Here is a 15,114-nt window from a genome sequence, read left to right on the forward strand (position 1 = left end):
CCAAATCATTTATTAGATACCAAATCAAGGAGGTGGAGCATAATTCCCCATTCCTTAAAGGTGGGCTGAGCACACCGACTGCCTTCCAAAAAGTACAGTCTAGAGAGGCAGTAGGGGAAAGAGTCACTTTGAAGTGCAGAAACCCTACGAACACAACCCCAGCAGTTGATCAAGGTCAACATCACCAGTGGTTAAGTCATTCCGAGAGTCTGTTGCCTTCATATGATGTGAATAGAATATTTTACCACTGTGGTCTTCCTCCCCAAACCCCTAACCCCAGTCTAACCATCAGACAAGTCCTGGTTAAGGAACCTTCTACAAAATACTTGATCACTGTTCCTCAAAACTGCCAAGGTCATCAAAAACAAAGGAATTCTGAGCAAATGTCACAGCCAAGAGAAGCCTAAGGAGATAAGATGACTAAAGGTAACGTGGGATGGGATCCCGGAGCAGAGAAAAGACGTTAGGTAAAAGCTGGCCAGGTGTGGTGGCTCACGCCTGTAATTCCAGGGGTATGAGAGGCTGAGGTGGGAAGATTGCTTGAGCCTAGGAGTTCAAGACCAGCCTGGGCAACATAGGGAGACCTCGTCTCTACAAAAAGTAAAAAATAAATTGGCTGGGCATGGTAGTGTGTGCCTGTAATCCCAGCTACTCAGGAAGCTGAGGCAGGAGAATCACTTGAGCCTAGGAGGTAGACTGCAGTGAGCCATGATCATGCCACTGCACTCCAGCTTGAGTGACAGAGCAAGACCTGTCTCAAAAACAAAACAAAACTCAGGAAATCTGAATAAAGTACGGGCTTTAGTTAATACTAATGTATCAAGATCAGTTTCTTAATTGTGGCGAATGTACCACACTAATGCTAGATGTTAACAATGGGGGAAACTGGTGTGGAGTATATGGGAACTCCCTGTACCATCTTTGCAACTTTTCTGTAAATCTAAAACTATTCTAAAATAGAAAAAAAAAAAATCAGCCTGAATGCAGAACAAATAAAGGTGGCTGTTTGGTTGCCTTGCTTCTGGATACACACAAATAAAAAAATGGGCCAATATGTTCCCAAAACCTTATCAGAGAAGCAGGCTGCAGGGAGGGGAGGTGGATAGTGGGGAAGGGGTGGGATGTGGTCAAGGTCATACAGATATTTGGAACAAAGGGCCTGGATCTCCAGCCTCCTGAGCACCAGCGCTAGATACAATGAAGCACTGCCTCTCATTGGTGCCAGCATGGGTAGACCCAGGTGGTCTCTGAAGACCTTTGGAGTTCCCACAGCCTGGGGACCACCTATGGTGTCTGTATATATATATATATATATATATATACACACACATATATATATATATATACACATATATATATATACACATATATATATACACATATATATATATACACATATATATATATATATACACATATATATATATATACACATTTTTTTTTTTTTTTTTTGAGACAGAGTTTCACTCTTGTTGCCCAGGCTGGAGTGCAGTGGTGCGATCTTGGCTCACTGCAACCTCTGCCTTCCCAGGTTCAAGTGATTCTCCTGCCTCAGCCTCCTGAGTAGCCGGGATTACAGGCGCCCACCACCACACCTGGCTAATTTTTTGTATTTTTAGTAGAGACGTGGTTTCATCATGTTGACCAGGCTTGTCTCGAACTCCTGACCTCAGGTGATCCACCCGCCTTGGCCTCTCAAAGGGCTGGGATTATAGGCATGAGCCACCGCACCCAGCCAGGTGTCTGTATCTTTGGAAACAATGACATCATTGCATAGATGCCAGTTCTGTGCGAGCGCTATTGTGCAGCAAAGTGCCTTGCCAGCTGAAGCTCATACCACACAGACTCTGCTTTTACCAGCTGTGTGACTTCAGGCATGTGAGTTGACTTCTCTGTGCCTCTGTTTCCTCATCTGAAAATGGGAACACTAACGCCTACCTGATAGAAATCACTGAGGATCAAGTAAGATCATGCATATAGCAACTCTGGATAAAAGTTGCCAATCTTCGTACCAGCACATGCACTCAGGGCCTTCCTTATGCTTGAAAATATAGAGGTGCACGGGGAGGAGTGGGGTGTAAAGGCAGAGAGCAGGGAAGGCAACAGATGGCACGGCTCCTCCATTCTGTTGTTCTCAGGGCTGACCCAGCGGCTGCGCCCTCAGAAGGGGGTGGCGAGGGGGCGGCAGTGGGAAGGGAATGGTTGACTCCTTTAGTGCAGTCTCCTGCGGTCTCAACATCTTCTATACTCAGCACCTGGATTGTAGCAGAGTTCTCCGGGCCTCGGCTGCCTGGGTGCCTCCCCTGCTGGGGCTGAAGGAGAGTCCGGCCTTCTTGCACCACTGAGGCTGGGATTAAGGCCTAAGGCCTTGCTTTAACTTGTGCTCACCTAGAAAATGAACTAAGCCCCGTGGCCTTTGCCTCTTGCCACAGGCCCTGAGCAACCTAGCCTGGCTTTGTCAGTTTGGAAGAAGCAGACCTGCACACCTGCTGTCCTCATTCATTTGTTCCAGTGAACAACCAGAGCCAGGCTCACTCTGTGCTCCCAGACCCGAATCAGTCAATGGTGTCACAGGTAGATGAATGCAACATGGTCCTGCTCTCCAGGCTTCCGGTAGGCTCTAATCCCTCCACTCTCTTTCATCCCTAAGGGCCTCAGCCAGGCTCACGTCCACCTCTGGGCCTTAGCCCTTGCTGTTCCATCACCCGCTACTCTCCAGCAGACTCTGTCAGCTCCCCCATCCCAACCTGCCCATCCATCCTTCATGGCCCAGCTTGGTGTCTGCCTCCTCCAGGAAGTCTGCCCAGATCACCCCACCTGGATGTGCTCTCTTCCTGCTCCAGGTAACTCGCTGCCCTGACTTTCACAGAGCACTTAGCTAACCCCTCCTGGTGACTTTACGGTTCATATTTGTGCATGGAGTCCCCGCCAGACCCTCGGAGAGGACAGTGGTAAGATTGTATCTTACCCATCTTTATAAACGTGGCTCATACCCAAACCCATCCAGCACTGGTTGATCTCAGAAAACTACTTTTATGTCTCTCCTGCTACTCTCTTCTGGAGGGAAGGGCTTGAGCCTAGCCAGGCCTGAGTTCAAACCTCAGCCCTGTGCCTCACTAGCTGTGTGATCTTTGGGAAAGTTAGCCCACTCTAGTGGTAGCTGCGGCTGGTGCCCCACCCATCCCTGTGGAGCCTTATCTTTTTAGTGGACTCCAGACCTCCTTCCACTAGCCAGCTCTGCATCTCTTCACCCAAGGACCATTTCTGGCAAGAGTCAGATCTTACAGTCAAGGAAGAGAAAAGGGGGCCGGGCGTGGTGGCTCACACCTGTAATCCCAGCACTTTGGAAGGCCGAGGTGGGTGGATCACCTGAGGTCAGGAGTTCGAGACCAGCCTGGCCAACATGGTGAAACCCTGTCTCTACTAAAAATACAAAAATTAGCCAGGCATGGTGGCACATGCCTGTAGTCCCAGCTACTTGGGAGGCTGAGGCAGGAGAATCACTTGAACCCAGGAGGTGGAGGTTGCAGTGAGCTGAGATTGTGCCACTGCACTCCAGCCTGGGCAACAGAGCAAGACTCTGTCTCACAAAAAAAGAAAAAAAAAAAGAAAGAAAGAAAAGAAAAGAAAAACCAAAAGGAAGAGAGAAGGTGCTGGAAGATGAATCCTCACTCCTCACAGCCTTTGACCCACGACTATCAGGAGTTGGTGAATAATACGCAGCTCCCTCACCTCTCGGGTGGGATAACCATGAGATGTGTGTTCCACACTGGCTCCCAGAGTTCCCCAGGGGGATTCAGCTCCAGCTGCCCCCAAGAGTAACTCTCATGACAATGTACCTTTTACTGGCATCAGTTCCTTCGCCTGGCTTGGTTCCCCTACTGGTGCTTCCTGGGGTTACTATCCAAATAATCCACTTACTCAAATCCTTGTCTCAGGGTCTGCTTCTGGGGAAACCCAAACTAAAGGACTCCTCTTAGCCTCAGTTTCATTATCTGTGAAATGGGTATAATGGCAGAGTTGACCTCACAGGATGATTGCAAGATGATATCTGCAAAGCGCAGAGCCTGGAATTACTAAGCATTCTCCAAAAGGAACCACTACAGTTATTTTTAATTGTGCTTATTTTAAACTTTTTAATCTTTTTTTTTTTTTTTTTTGACAGAGTCTCACTCCATCACCTGGGCTGGAGTGCAGTGGCATGATCTAGGCTCACTGCAACTTCCACCTCCCCAGTTCAAGTGATTCTCCCACCTCAGCCTCCCGAGTAGCTGGGATCACAGGTGCACGCCACCGTGCCTGGCTAATTTTTGTATTTTTTGTAGAGACGGGGTTTTGCCATGTTGCCCAGGCTGGTCTTGAACTACTGGGCTCAAGGAATCCCCCTGCCATGGCCTCCCAAACTGCTGGGATTATAGGCATGAACCACTGCCCCCAGGCTAATTTTCTGAAGAGAGAACTGAATCTTTTGACAGAGCAGTCATGACTATGTCCCACCCAGCTTGCTCTGGAGAGCCAGCACCTTCTCCTGGGACCATCCCCCACTGTCTGGTAATTCCCATCCACACACCTGCTCTGCACATGCCCTTCTTGATGACCAAGAAAAATCCAGAACATGGCCATCCCCTGGCATCCAAACTTTTCCCCTTGGGCTGGTTTTGAGCTGCATCCTCCCAGCAAGGGTGGGAAGCTCATTTCTGAGAACCTACCAGGGGAGCTGGGGACCACAGCGGGTGCCGGCTGAACACCCACCGGCAGGAGACCCTGGTTTTTTTTCTACCCAGGCCTTGCCAGGCCAGCGGTCCCCCTGGTCTTGGCAGGACACTGCTGTGCTTCCAGGCCACCACAGTCCCCACTCCCTGTGATAGGGGTCTCTGTGGCAAGGGGAGGTCAGGACTTTGCAGAAGGCCCCGTAAGTTCTAGTAATTCCGATTTTCAGGTACAACTGGCGACTTGATGCATTTTACCTCGTCCGAGGTGAACGAGTCCGTTCGCCATCTGAGCCCTATACTTAATATCCGGACTCTTCCTGGGAGGCAGACAAGGCCTGCAACCACAGCAGGGGAGAGACCATCAAAAGTGCATGGTGGCTGGGGGACATGAGTCCAGCTAAGCCAAATAAAACGTGTGTGCTTAACATAGCACAGGGCACCTAGACTGCCTGGGTCCAGATTCCCACTCTGCTATTTACTCACTGTGTCCCCTGGGGGAGGGCACTCAATGTCTTTGTATCGCAGTTACCTCATCTATAAAATGGGCAAGGTGGCAACACCTACCTCCTAGGGCTGCTGTGAGGTTAAATGGGCAGATTCACATGAAGAACTTGCAAGACTGCCTGGAGCAAAGCAAGTACTCAGGGAATGCTTGCTGCTACATGAATATGCATGAATATGCATGCAAAATGTGCGGACAGACGTACCGCATGCAATGTGACTTCCGAGGCAGATTGGTGGTTACGGGGCTGCAGGAGGGGAGAAGGGGGAGGGAGTGTAGGGCTTTGTTTTGAATGATGAGATGTTTTCGAACTAGATAGATAGAGGTGGTGGTTGTACCACATTGTGTCTGTACGAAATGCCACTGCACTATATACTTTTAAATGGCTAATTTTATATTATGTGAATTTCATCTCAATTAAAAAAAGAACACACTTCTGGGGAGTGAGTTTGGTTGCAGTAGGTGGAAAAGATCTTTACTTTTTACATGTCTGTCCAGCTTGGGTTTTTGTTAAATAATGAACACATATGTGTATCACTTCGGTAATTAAACAAATTCAAGTTGTTTTTAAAAGGAAGGAGTGTATAGGAGAAAATGTGTGTGGGAGGTGAAAGGAACATATGATGAGCTCTGACTCATATTTCATCATCTATCACCCACTTATCTGTTGTCTATCTATCTGTCTGTATGTCCATACGTCCATCCATCTAGCTATCCATCTGTCTGTCTGTCCGTCCATCTGTCCATCCATGCATCCATCATCTATCTTCCCATGCAATAGGAATAAGAACCTCGGGGGTGGTGTGAATGCCGCTATTTCAAAGCAACAAAAATGAGGCTTAGAAAATTTAAGCCGTGTGCCCAGCTCACAGAGCCTGACCTCCAAAACATCTTTTGACTCCATCACACAGCCCCTTATTTGCATATGTAAAACAGGGAGCATAAAGCCATTTTTTTACCCTGGCTCTGATCGACACTCTCTAGACCCTGGATGCCTGGCTGGGCTCTCAAAGTCAGAGCAGGCCAGCATGGTCCTCCTGACTGCACCAGTCCTGCCTCGCAGGTGCCCAAATGCCCCGAGAGCCTGCAAGCCACCCACTCCCTGCTCTCCAGCCACAAACACCTGCTCCCCAAAGAAGAAACCAGGCCTCTCACCAGCCCCCCATGCCTGTGTTCTGGGAAAAAATTGTGGTCAAAAAGCTGACAAATGTAGGAAAGGGAAATAAACACGTAGCCATCTGCATGGTAGCTGCTTCCCTGTGGGAGCCAGGGCAGGCGTGGAGCACGTCTGAGTTCCTCACAGGTGTGTGTGCCTACCAAGTTGGAGATGCCCCCACTCACCCCGGCCAGCACCCGGTGCAGGATTCTGGCCACCTCTGCCTGGTCCAGACTCAGCTGCAGCCACACCGGGCATGTTTTGATGAGCTTCTCCAGGACGCTGATGCCCCGGCGGCGAGGAAGGCAGTTCTTCGGGGTGGCTGGCAGACAAAGCCCCATGCCATCTTCCTCTTCCTCTCCTTTGCCAACAACTGGAACCGGACTGAAAAACAGAATTCAATGATCAGTCATCCTGCAGCCAGCCCAGAGAAGGTTTACAACACCTGGGGATTCCATTCAGCCATGCTTACTTATCCAGCATGAGGTAGTCAGTGGCCCTTTGGGGAATTTAAAAAAAATCAACAAACCATAGTCTTCACCTTAGGGTGCTTGTAGGAAACATGTCAGCCCACCTGACTCAGGATGTGAGGCTCTGAGATGTTGTTCCTCCTTTTCTGGAATCAAAACCAGCCTGTGTGTGTTGGGATGGGGTAGGCAAATGTGAGGGTCTTGGGGAGGGTCTGGGATCTCTTAAACTGGACAGAACTGTCAACAGTAGGCAGTGCCCATTTCCCAGTGAACCCCTCAGTTTGATTTTACTGTTTCTTGGGTCTGTGAGACCCAAGACTTGAGTCTGTGAGGAAATGGCGAGACACAGCTATGGTACAAGTATAAATCTAACAGAAGCACAGTACAACAGAAGCGGCTAACTGCAACCCGGGATGGGTTCGGGAAAACGGGTGGCATTTGAGCAGAGCCTTGAAGAGGATTTTTAAAAACTTTTAAAGAGTAACACACACAGTGAAATGCACACATCTTGAGTGTACAGCTAGCCACATTCTTACATATGTCTACACCTGTGTAACTCCCACCCAAATAAAGATAGAGAGATCAGTGCTGCCGTAGCCACTAGCCAGAAGAGGTTATTGAGCCACTAGCCAGAAGTGGCTTATCTGAATTGACAAGTGCTGTAAGCACAAAACATACACAGGATTTCAAAGACTTAGTGTGATAAAAAGAATATAAAATAGCTTATTAATATTTTTATTGTTTACAAGTCAGTATAATTTTTTTTTTAGACAGATTCTTGCTCTGTCGCCCGGGCTGGAATGCAGTGGCGTGATCTCAGCTTACTGCAGCCTCTGCCTCCTGGGTTCAAGCGATTCTCCTGCTTCAGCCTCCCGAGTAGCTGGGATTACAGGCATGCACCACCATGCCCGGCTAATTTTTGTATTTTTTTAGTAGAGACTGGGTTTCACCATGTTGGCCAGACTGGTCTCAAACTCCTGACCTCAAGTGACCCACCCACCTCAGCCTCCCAAAGTGCTGGGATTATAGATGTGAACCATCGCGCCCAGCAAGATAATATTTTAAACGTGTCAGGTTAAATAAAATATTATTAAAATTACTTTGCCTGTTTTAATACGGCTGCTAGAATATATAAAATGACATATGTGGCTTGCATTAGATTTCCATTGGATATAGGACAGTTCTAGAAAGTTCCTTCTCACCCCTTCCCAGTCAACAGTGCCTGAGCCCCCAGAATGAGGATATGTCAACACAGCACGGTGGGGGAAGGAGGATCACAGACCCAAGAAACAACAAAGTCAAACGGAGGGCTTCGCTGGGAAATGGGCACTGCGTACTGTTCACAGTTCTGGCCGGTTTAAGAGATCCCAGACCCTCCACAAGACCCTCATGTTTGCCTTCCCCATCCCAACACACACAGGCTGGTTTTGATTCCAGAAAAGGAGGAACAACATCTCGGAGCCTCACATCCTGAGTTGGGTGGGCCGGAAGGACTGTGTGCATTCTACCTAAGGCACCAAGTCTCTCAAGGTACCTGCAGGGGTGAAAACCTTAATCAGACAGACGAGGGTACTCAGAAAGCCACGAAGCTATGGGTGATGCCCTCCATCTTGCCCTGTGTCTCTGTGATGTTGCCCGGGATACCAGGGATCAAGGTTGGCATTGGTTCCAGAAGCATCCAGGGCATGTGCTATAAGGAGCCCCTTGGGGGAGGTGGGGGACGAGGCCAGGGTAAGCCCTGTAAAAGGGCAAAGGAAAGTGGAACCACCCCTGAAGGCGGGGCTGTGGGGGTCCTGGGGGTTCTCAGGGTGGTGGACGGGTCAGGCAGCGCTGGATGAAACAGGGGCAGCAGTGTTGTGAATTTTGAGCAGTGGGTTTCGAGAGAACTGACTGGGACTGCCTGTCACGAGGAGGGGTGTGTGAAGGTCAGTGTGAAGTCTGCACCCGGGGAGAAAATTCCCTCCCACATCCTCCGGGGAGCCCTGACTCTCACGCATGTTGTGTGTGCTCCCGGCTGCCTGTGGATTTCCCCTCTCGGTCCACAGCCTGTAGCCTACCTAGAAGAAGGAGCCAGGTCACCAGGAAAATAGGAGTGTCCCGGGCAACGGCAGGAATCCTGGGGCTGGTGGGGGCGGGGTAGGATGGCTCTGTGAAAGTCCACAGGCGGTGGAACTGGGGCCGAACAGTCTCATTTGGAGCTCAAGGCCAGGGCGGCCTGGCTGATACTGATGTAACCACTTCCCAGGCCCTGAGTGTAGTCCCAGCATCTCGTCTGGGAAAAGTTAAAATGATGGAGGTCTGAATTTCCCAGAAAAGAAAAGAAACCCCCGGTCTGCAGGCTCCTCCAACCCCACTTGGAAACACAAAGATATGTTCTGGCACCAAACGATGCTATAATCATCCTTCAACATCCCCGCTTGGGCCCCAGCCTCCCCCAGGCCAATTAGGACTTTCAATAGCAGGGAGTGAGGGCAATCGGCTTCATTTCTTCTTTGCCATGAACTATGGCTTAGCACTTGGCCAAGTCATTTCCCTCTCAAGGTCTGTTTCCTCATCTGTACAATGGGGACTGGGAGAAGGAAGCTTCCTCCATTTGCTGGGTGGCCCTAGACGTGACCTGGGCTCATCCCCATTTTTTTTTTTTTTTTTTACCTGCAGAACCAAAGCTGCGATCAGAGAGGTTCTGGAAGTAAGGAGGGAGTGGGCCTCTCATTCACTCGGGCCGTGCTTAGTTTCTGTGGACCTGCCAATGTCAAATGCTGTTCCAGGCACAGGTTAGAGCAGTGAACAAAAGAGTTAAAAAAAAAACCCAAAACCTTCATGGTATTTACATTCTAGGGGAGGAGACGGGCAATAAACAAGGCAAATGGGTGACTAGAGGATGTTAGATGGTAATACCGCCAAAGAGGAAGAGGAAAGGGTCCTAGGGATGGGGACAGTTCCAAACTGGGTGGCCAGGGAAGACACCCGGAAAAGGTGACTGTGGAATAAATGCCTGACTGCAGGTATCTGGGGAAGAGATTTCCAGGCAGAAGGAAGAGCAAACTCCCAAGCCTCCAGTTCCTGCTCCCGGAGCAAGTGCAAGGAGGGACAATGAGAGAAGGGTGAGAGTGGCAGGAGGTGAGAGCAGAGGGGGTCGGGGGAGGGCCCCATGAGCATCTGGAGCCACGGGGAGCATAGGCCCTAAATCCACATGTATAAGCACTCCCAGGGTTGGGGGAAGGGGCTGGGCTTCCAGCTAGCTACATGCCTAGCCCAGTGCTCAGGCTTCCTTGGCAAGAATAAATGGGCCCATGAAGATCTGGGGGGACCTGGGTGGTCTCAGGGCCCAGGAGGGTCTGCAGGAATCCACAGAGATAAACCTGCTTCCCAGCCCAGCAGTCCCACCTGCATCCTGAAGCACGAGGCTGCTGCTCTCAGGATGACTGAGTGGAAACTCTGCCCCAGGCTCCAACATCACGAGGACTGTACATTTCACTGTCTTGTGATCACATCCCTTCCTGCTCTAAAACTTGCAATGGATTCCACTGCCTAAAGAATCCAGTCCAGTCCCCTCATGTTTAAGGCATTCCTTTTCTGGGCCTCTGCCCCTCAATACCAGACACCCCCTACAAAGGGCTCCTCTCCATCACCCAACAGAACATGCACTTCTCCACCCGGAGCCCACGCTCATGCTGCTCTGTCCACCCGCACCTCCTTCAGGGTCTATTTCTTCCTCCCAAGATTATTTCCAACTGGTAGGCAAAAGTATTAAACCAGACACAGAAAGCAATGATCATAAAAGAAAAAATAGATAAGTTAGACTGCATCACAATTTAAAACTTCTGCCCATCAGGCTGGGGGAAAAATATTTGCAAAACATATATCCAACAGAGAGCAAGCAAATCAATTTTTAAAATGGCCAAGAGATTTGAACAGATACTTCAAAGAAGAAGACCTATAAATGGACAACAAGCAGGTGAAAAAATGCTCAAAGTCATTAGTCATTAGGGAAATGCAAATTAAAACCACAATGCGATACCATGGCAAAACCACTAGAATGGCTAAAATTAAAATGACTGACATCACATAGTGGTGAGAATGGGAAGTAATCAGAATGCTAGTGCACTCTTGGGGAGAACGTACATTGGAATGAGCACTTTAGACAAAGATACGGCACTTCTTAATAAACCTAAACATATACGTACCCTATGGCCCAGCGATTCCACTCCTAGGTATATACCCGAGAGAAATGACAGTATATGTCCAGAAAGACATGCACACGAATGTCAAAGCAGCTCTCCTCCTAACAGCTCAATACCACTTGGTTCCAGTGTCCATCAGCGGCAGAATGGATATACAAACTGTGGCATGTCCACACAAAGGGCCAGTAGTCAGCAATAAAAAGGAATTACCCACACGCACAACCACGTGAATGAATCTCAGAAGCATTATGCCGAGTCAAAGAAGCCAAATGCAAAAAAGTACAAACGGCATGAATCCATCTATATGAAGTTCAAACAGTACACTTATATGTGTGCATTCACTTTTACCACATGCAAATTTTATACCAAAACTATAAAAGATAATCCTAACTAAATACTGAACTCTAGTTAACTCTAGTCATGCTGACATTCAGGGGGTGGTCTGCAAATTCCTATGAAATACATCAAAAAGTAAGGTACATTCATAGATATGTAAAGATATGTAACAAAACACATAGAGAAAAATATTGAGGGTTACTGGTGGGTGTATGGGTGTTTACTGCAAAGTTCTTTCAAGTCTTCTGTATCTTTTAAATTTTTAATAGTGAACTACTGAGAAAACAGTTCTCCCCATCCCTTAAGGCCCCTTCAGATGAAGCCTGCCTGCTGTATTAGAAGTCTTGGGTTTGCATGCAAGCTGTATGACCTCTGGCCAGTTATTAATACTTTACCTCTCTGGGCTTCAGTTTAATCACCTGTAAAAACATAATAAGCTGGGTGCTGTGGCTCACGCCTGTAATCCAAACATTTTGGGATTAAGGCTAAGGCAGGAAGGTTGTTTGAGCCCAGGAGTTTGAGACCAGCCTGGGAAATATAGGGAGACCACATCTTTACAAAAAATTTTTGAAAAATTAGCCAGGCATGATGGCGTGTGCCCCATGTAGTCCCAGATACTCAGGAGGCTAAGATAGGAGGATTGCTTGAGCCTGGAGGCGGAGGCTGCAGTGAGCTGAGATCGCCTCATTGCATTCCAGCCTGGGTAATAGAACAAGACCTTGTCTCAAAATGAATAAAGAAATAAATAAATAAAACTAAACTAAAATAAAAATAAGTAAAAACAATGTAATTGTCTTTATTTAAGAGGGTTACTGGGAAAATTTCATGAGTTGTCAACTACTTAGCACAGTGCCTGACACACTATTCAGTAAATGTTACAGTTTTTCCAACCCTCCAACCCTCCAACCCCCGAGTTACAAACGCTTCTCTTCCTCTTCCTGCTACAGTTCTCTCACTCTAAAACCTTGATTTTGGGACTAGGCACATTTGATTGACGTGACTGTGGCCCACATCTGTGTCTTGCTTGTCTTGTGCCCAACATCTGGCCCCAGGCTAACCCACAATTTCAAGTGCCCGGGAACCACGTGGCTTGGCATGGACACAGAAATAAACCACTGGAAGGACTCCTTTCCCACCCTGTGCAAAGACAATAAGGCCTAGGATCGTTCCAGGCACCTCGGAGCGCTGAGTGCTGAAGGGGCCAGCCTGAGGGCTCAGACTCAAACACAGAGGACAAAGGCCCCTAAGCCTCAGCTTTCCAGGAATTGCCCAACCGTTGTGATGCTCTTCTTCCCCTCTGGGTGGTCCAGTGTGGCTGGAACACAGGGCCCTCCCAGAGACCTGCTCAGGGCCCCCGGGAGGGTAGGCAGATGTAAGGATCTCAGGGTGGAGAGGAATCTGTAAAAGGTCAAAGGCTGCAGCCTCTTGGCTTTGAGCAATGTCTAGAAGTTAGAGAAGAATAGCTGGAGTTAGGGAAGTTTGGACCTTGAACTGGGTCCCAGAAGTAACAGGGCTCTTAAAGGACAAAGTGACATGGCATCTTCTCTGTCCAGGCCTAAGAAGGGTGGCAGAGCCAGGCAGCTGCCATAGGTCACTGGAGTTCCTGGGATTCTGTTTCCGATTGGAAAATGTCTGTGCCAAGGATGGCACTTGCGGCAGGATGGCAAAGATGGAATTGCTCAGAGTGGGTGACACGCAGGCTTTGTTTTATAGCTGTGATGACGCTTATCAACTGGCCTGGCCACAGCAGCTCCAGCTGCCAGGAACCGTCGCTAAGCCCCCCCAGCATCGGGTCAGCCGTCTGTTGGCAGAGCCGGCCACTCTGACACCCACGCCCTCCCTCTCACCAGCTGAACTCCAACTCCGCTAAGGACCCTGCAAAGGCAGAACAGGGACCTTGGATAGTGAAAGGCGTTGTTAGCCTTAGAAGCTTTGGAGCAGCTCCACCAGAAAGAGAAATTGCTCCAAAATGGGTTGTTCTCCCACTCATGGGGAACAGAGCAAAGAGCTCAGAGCAGCAGGCCCACGGGCTTCTGATCCTAAGGCTGCCACCGGACACCCACCCAGACCGCCCTGCCAGACGCAGCGCCAGCAGACACTCGGGAAAACCCAGCCCCTGGGCTACAGGACTCAACCTCTCAGCTTCTATGGGGATTTTCTCACCAGTTCCCTAAAGGAGGGCGGGAATTGGCCTTGAGTGTGCCCAGCTCCTGGCATGGTGCCTGTGTCTACATTCAGGCCTATTCAGCCTGGGGGGTAGAAGAGGGAAGCTCCGCCCCAGGGTGGATAGCTAGCCCAAGGGGCTGACGAAGTGTGGGGACAGAGCGGTGAGTATGGCAGCTTGGGGTGTGGGGCCCTGGCTAGATGCTGCCTAATAGGGGTAGGGGGAAGGCACAGAAGTTTCCCAGCTCCACGGGGTGCTGGCTTTGGGCTGCCTATGTCAGCCCCAGGAAGCAGCTCAGAGAGTTCCAATGCAGCCTCACAGTGGGAACCGAGGCCTTCCTGTATAGACTTGGCCAGAACATGCCAGGGGGTGGGGAGGTGGGAGTGTGTGCCGGAAGGGGCGGACCGGAAAAGGCCGTCACTACCCCACCTACCACCCTGACCCAAGGCAGCATGGCCTTCCAGCTTCAACAAGACAAACGGGGTCTATAGGAATGGAGAGGCCTGGTCCCTGGCCTTAGAGGGCTCTCGGGCCAGTAGAAGCTAGTGTGGCTCTGGTGATAAATGTTACAGCATGGCACAGTCCCTCCAGACAAAGCACCATGAGTACACAGAGGGAGTGCGGGGGCCGGCATGGGTGGGAGCCCTGGTGATGCCAGCCAGGGCAGCAACTGGCCTGTTTCACGTATTCATAGTCCACACCATACGGTGCCCACTGTGGGCCCCCAAATCCTGTTAATTCAGTCATCCTCACACCTGCCTGATTCAGGCTCAGAGGTTGAATTATGTCCCACGAGAAGATATGTCCAAATCCTAACCCCAGTACTTGTACATGTGACCTTATTTGGAAAAAGGATCTTTTTCTTTGCAGATATAATTTAGGGCTACTGAGATGAGATCATTCTAAATATAGAGTGGGCCCTAACTCCAATGAGAGGTGTCCCTCTAAGAAGAAAAGACACAGAGAGATACAGCTGAGGTCCGTGTGAAGGCAGAGGCAGAGACTGGAGTTACGATGCTCCAAGCCAAGGAGTGCCAGAGGTAGACAGCCACTGCCAGCAGCTGGGCGAGAGGCAGGGCACGGATCCTCCCTTAGAGCCTCCAGAAGGAACCTGCCCAGCTGAAACCTTGGTTTTGGATTTCTGGCCTTGAGAACCACAAGAAAATAAATTTCTGCTGCTTCAAGCTGCAAAGTTAGTGGTAACTTGCTACTGTAGCCCTAGGAACCGAATATACCTACCCTACCCCTAGTGGTCTCATGTAAAGATGAAGACACAGAGGCACAGAGAGGTTAAATAATTCACCAAAGGTCACATACCAGTAAGTGGCAGAACTGGGCTTCAAACCCTGGCAATCTGGCTCCAGAGTCTATGCTTCTAACCACTCTACTCTTCCGGCTCTTGAAAGTTAAAAAAAAAAAATTCATGTTTATGTATCCTGGCAAAGAAAGGGTGTTCAATAATGTTCATTATTCCACTTGGGAATACACACAAACACACACAGTGACATAGAAATATACATAGAAATAATTTCCAGAAGGCTATGTAAGATGTCATTAGAGTTATTTCAGAGAAGTTAAGGGAGTTTGTTT

General features: G+C 49.2%; 1 protein-coding gene across 4 annotated transcripts in view; it reads right to left on the reverse strand.

Annotated features, from left to right (window-relative positions):
• Positions 1-15,114, reverse strand: part of RIN3 (Ras and Rab interactor 3) — a 183,466-nt gene that overhangs the window by 133,545 nt on the left and 34,807 nt on the right. For all 4 annotated transcript variants that reach the window (XM_063643955.1, XM_063643956.1, XM_055288360.2 and 1 more), the window contains exon 2: positions 6,556-6,754. In XM_063643955.1, coding sequence (XP_063500025.1) covers positions 6,556-6,754 — 199 coding nt within the window. The remainder of the gene's footprint in view (positions 1-6,555; positions 6,755-15,114) is intronic.

Source organism: Symphalangus syndactylus, chromosome 8 (assembly GCF_028878055.3).
Source record: "Symphalangus syndactylus isolate Jambi chromosome 8, NHGRI_mSymSyn1-v2.1_pri, whole genome shotgun sequence".
NCBI classification, from domain to species: domain Eukaryota; kingdom Metazoa; phylum Chordata; class Mammalia; order Primates; family Hylobatidae; genus Symphalangus; species Symphalangus syndactylus.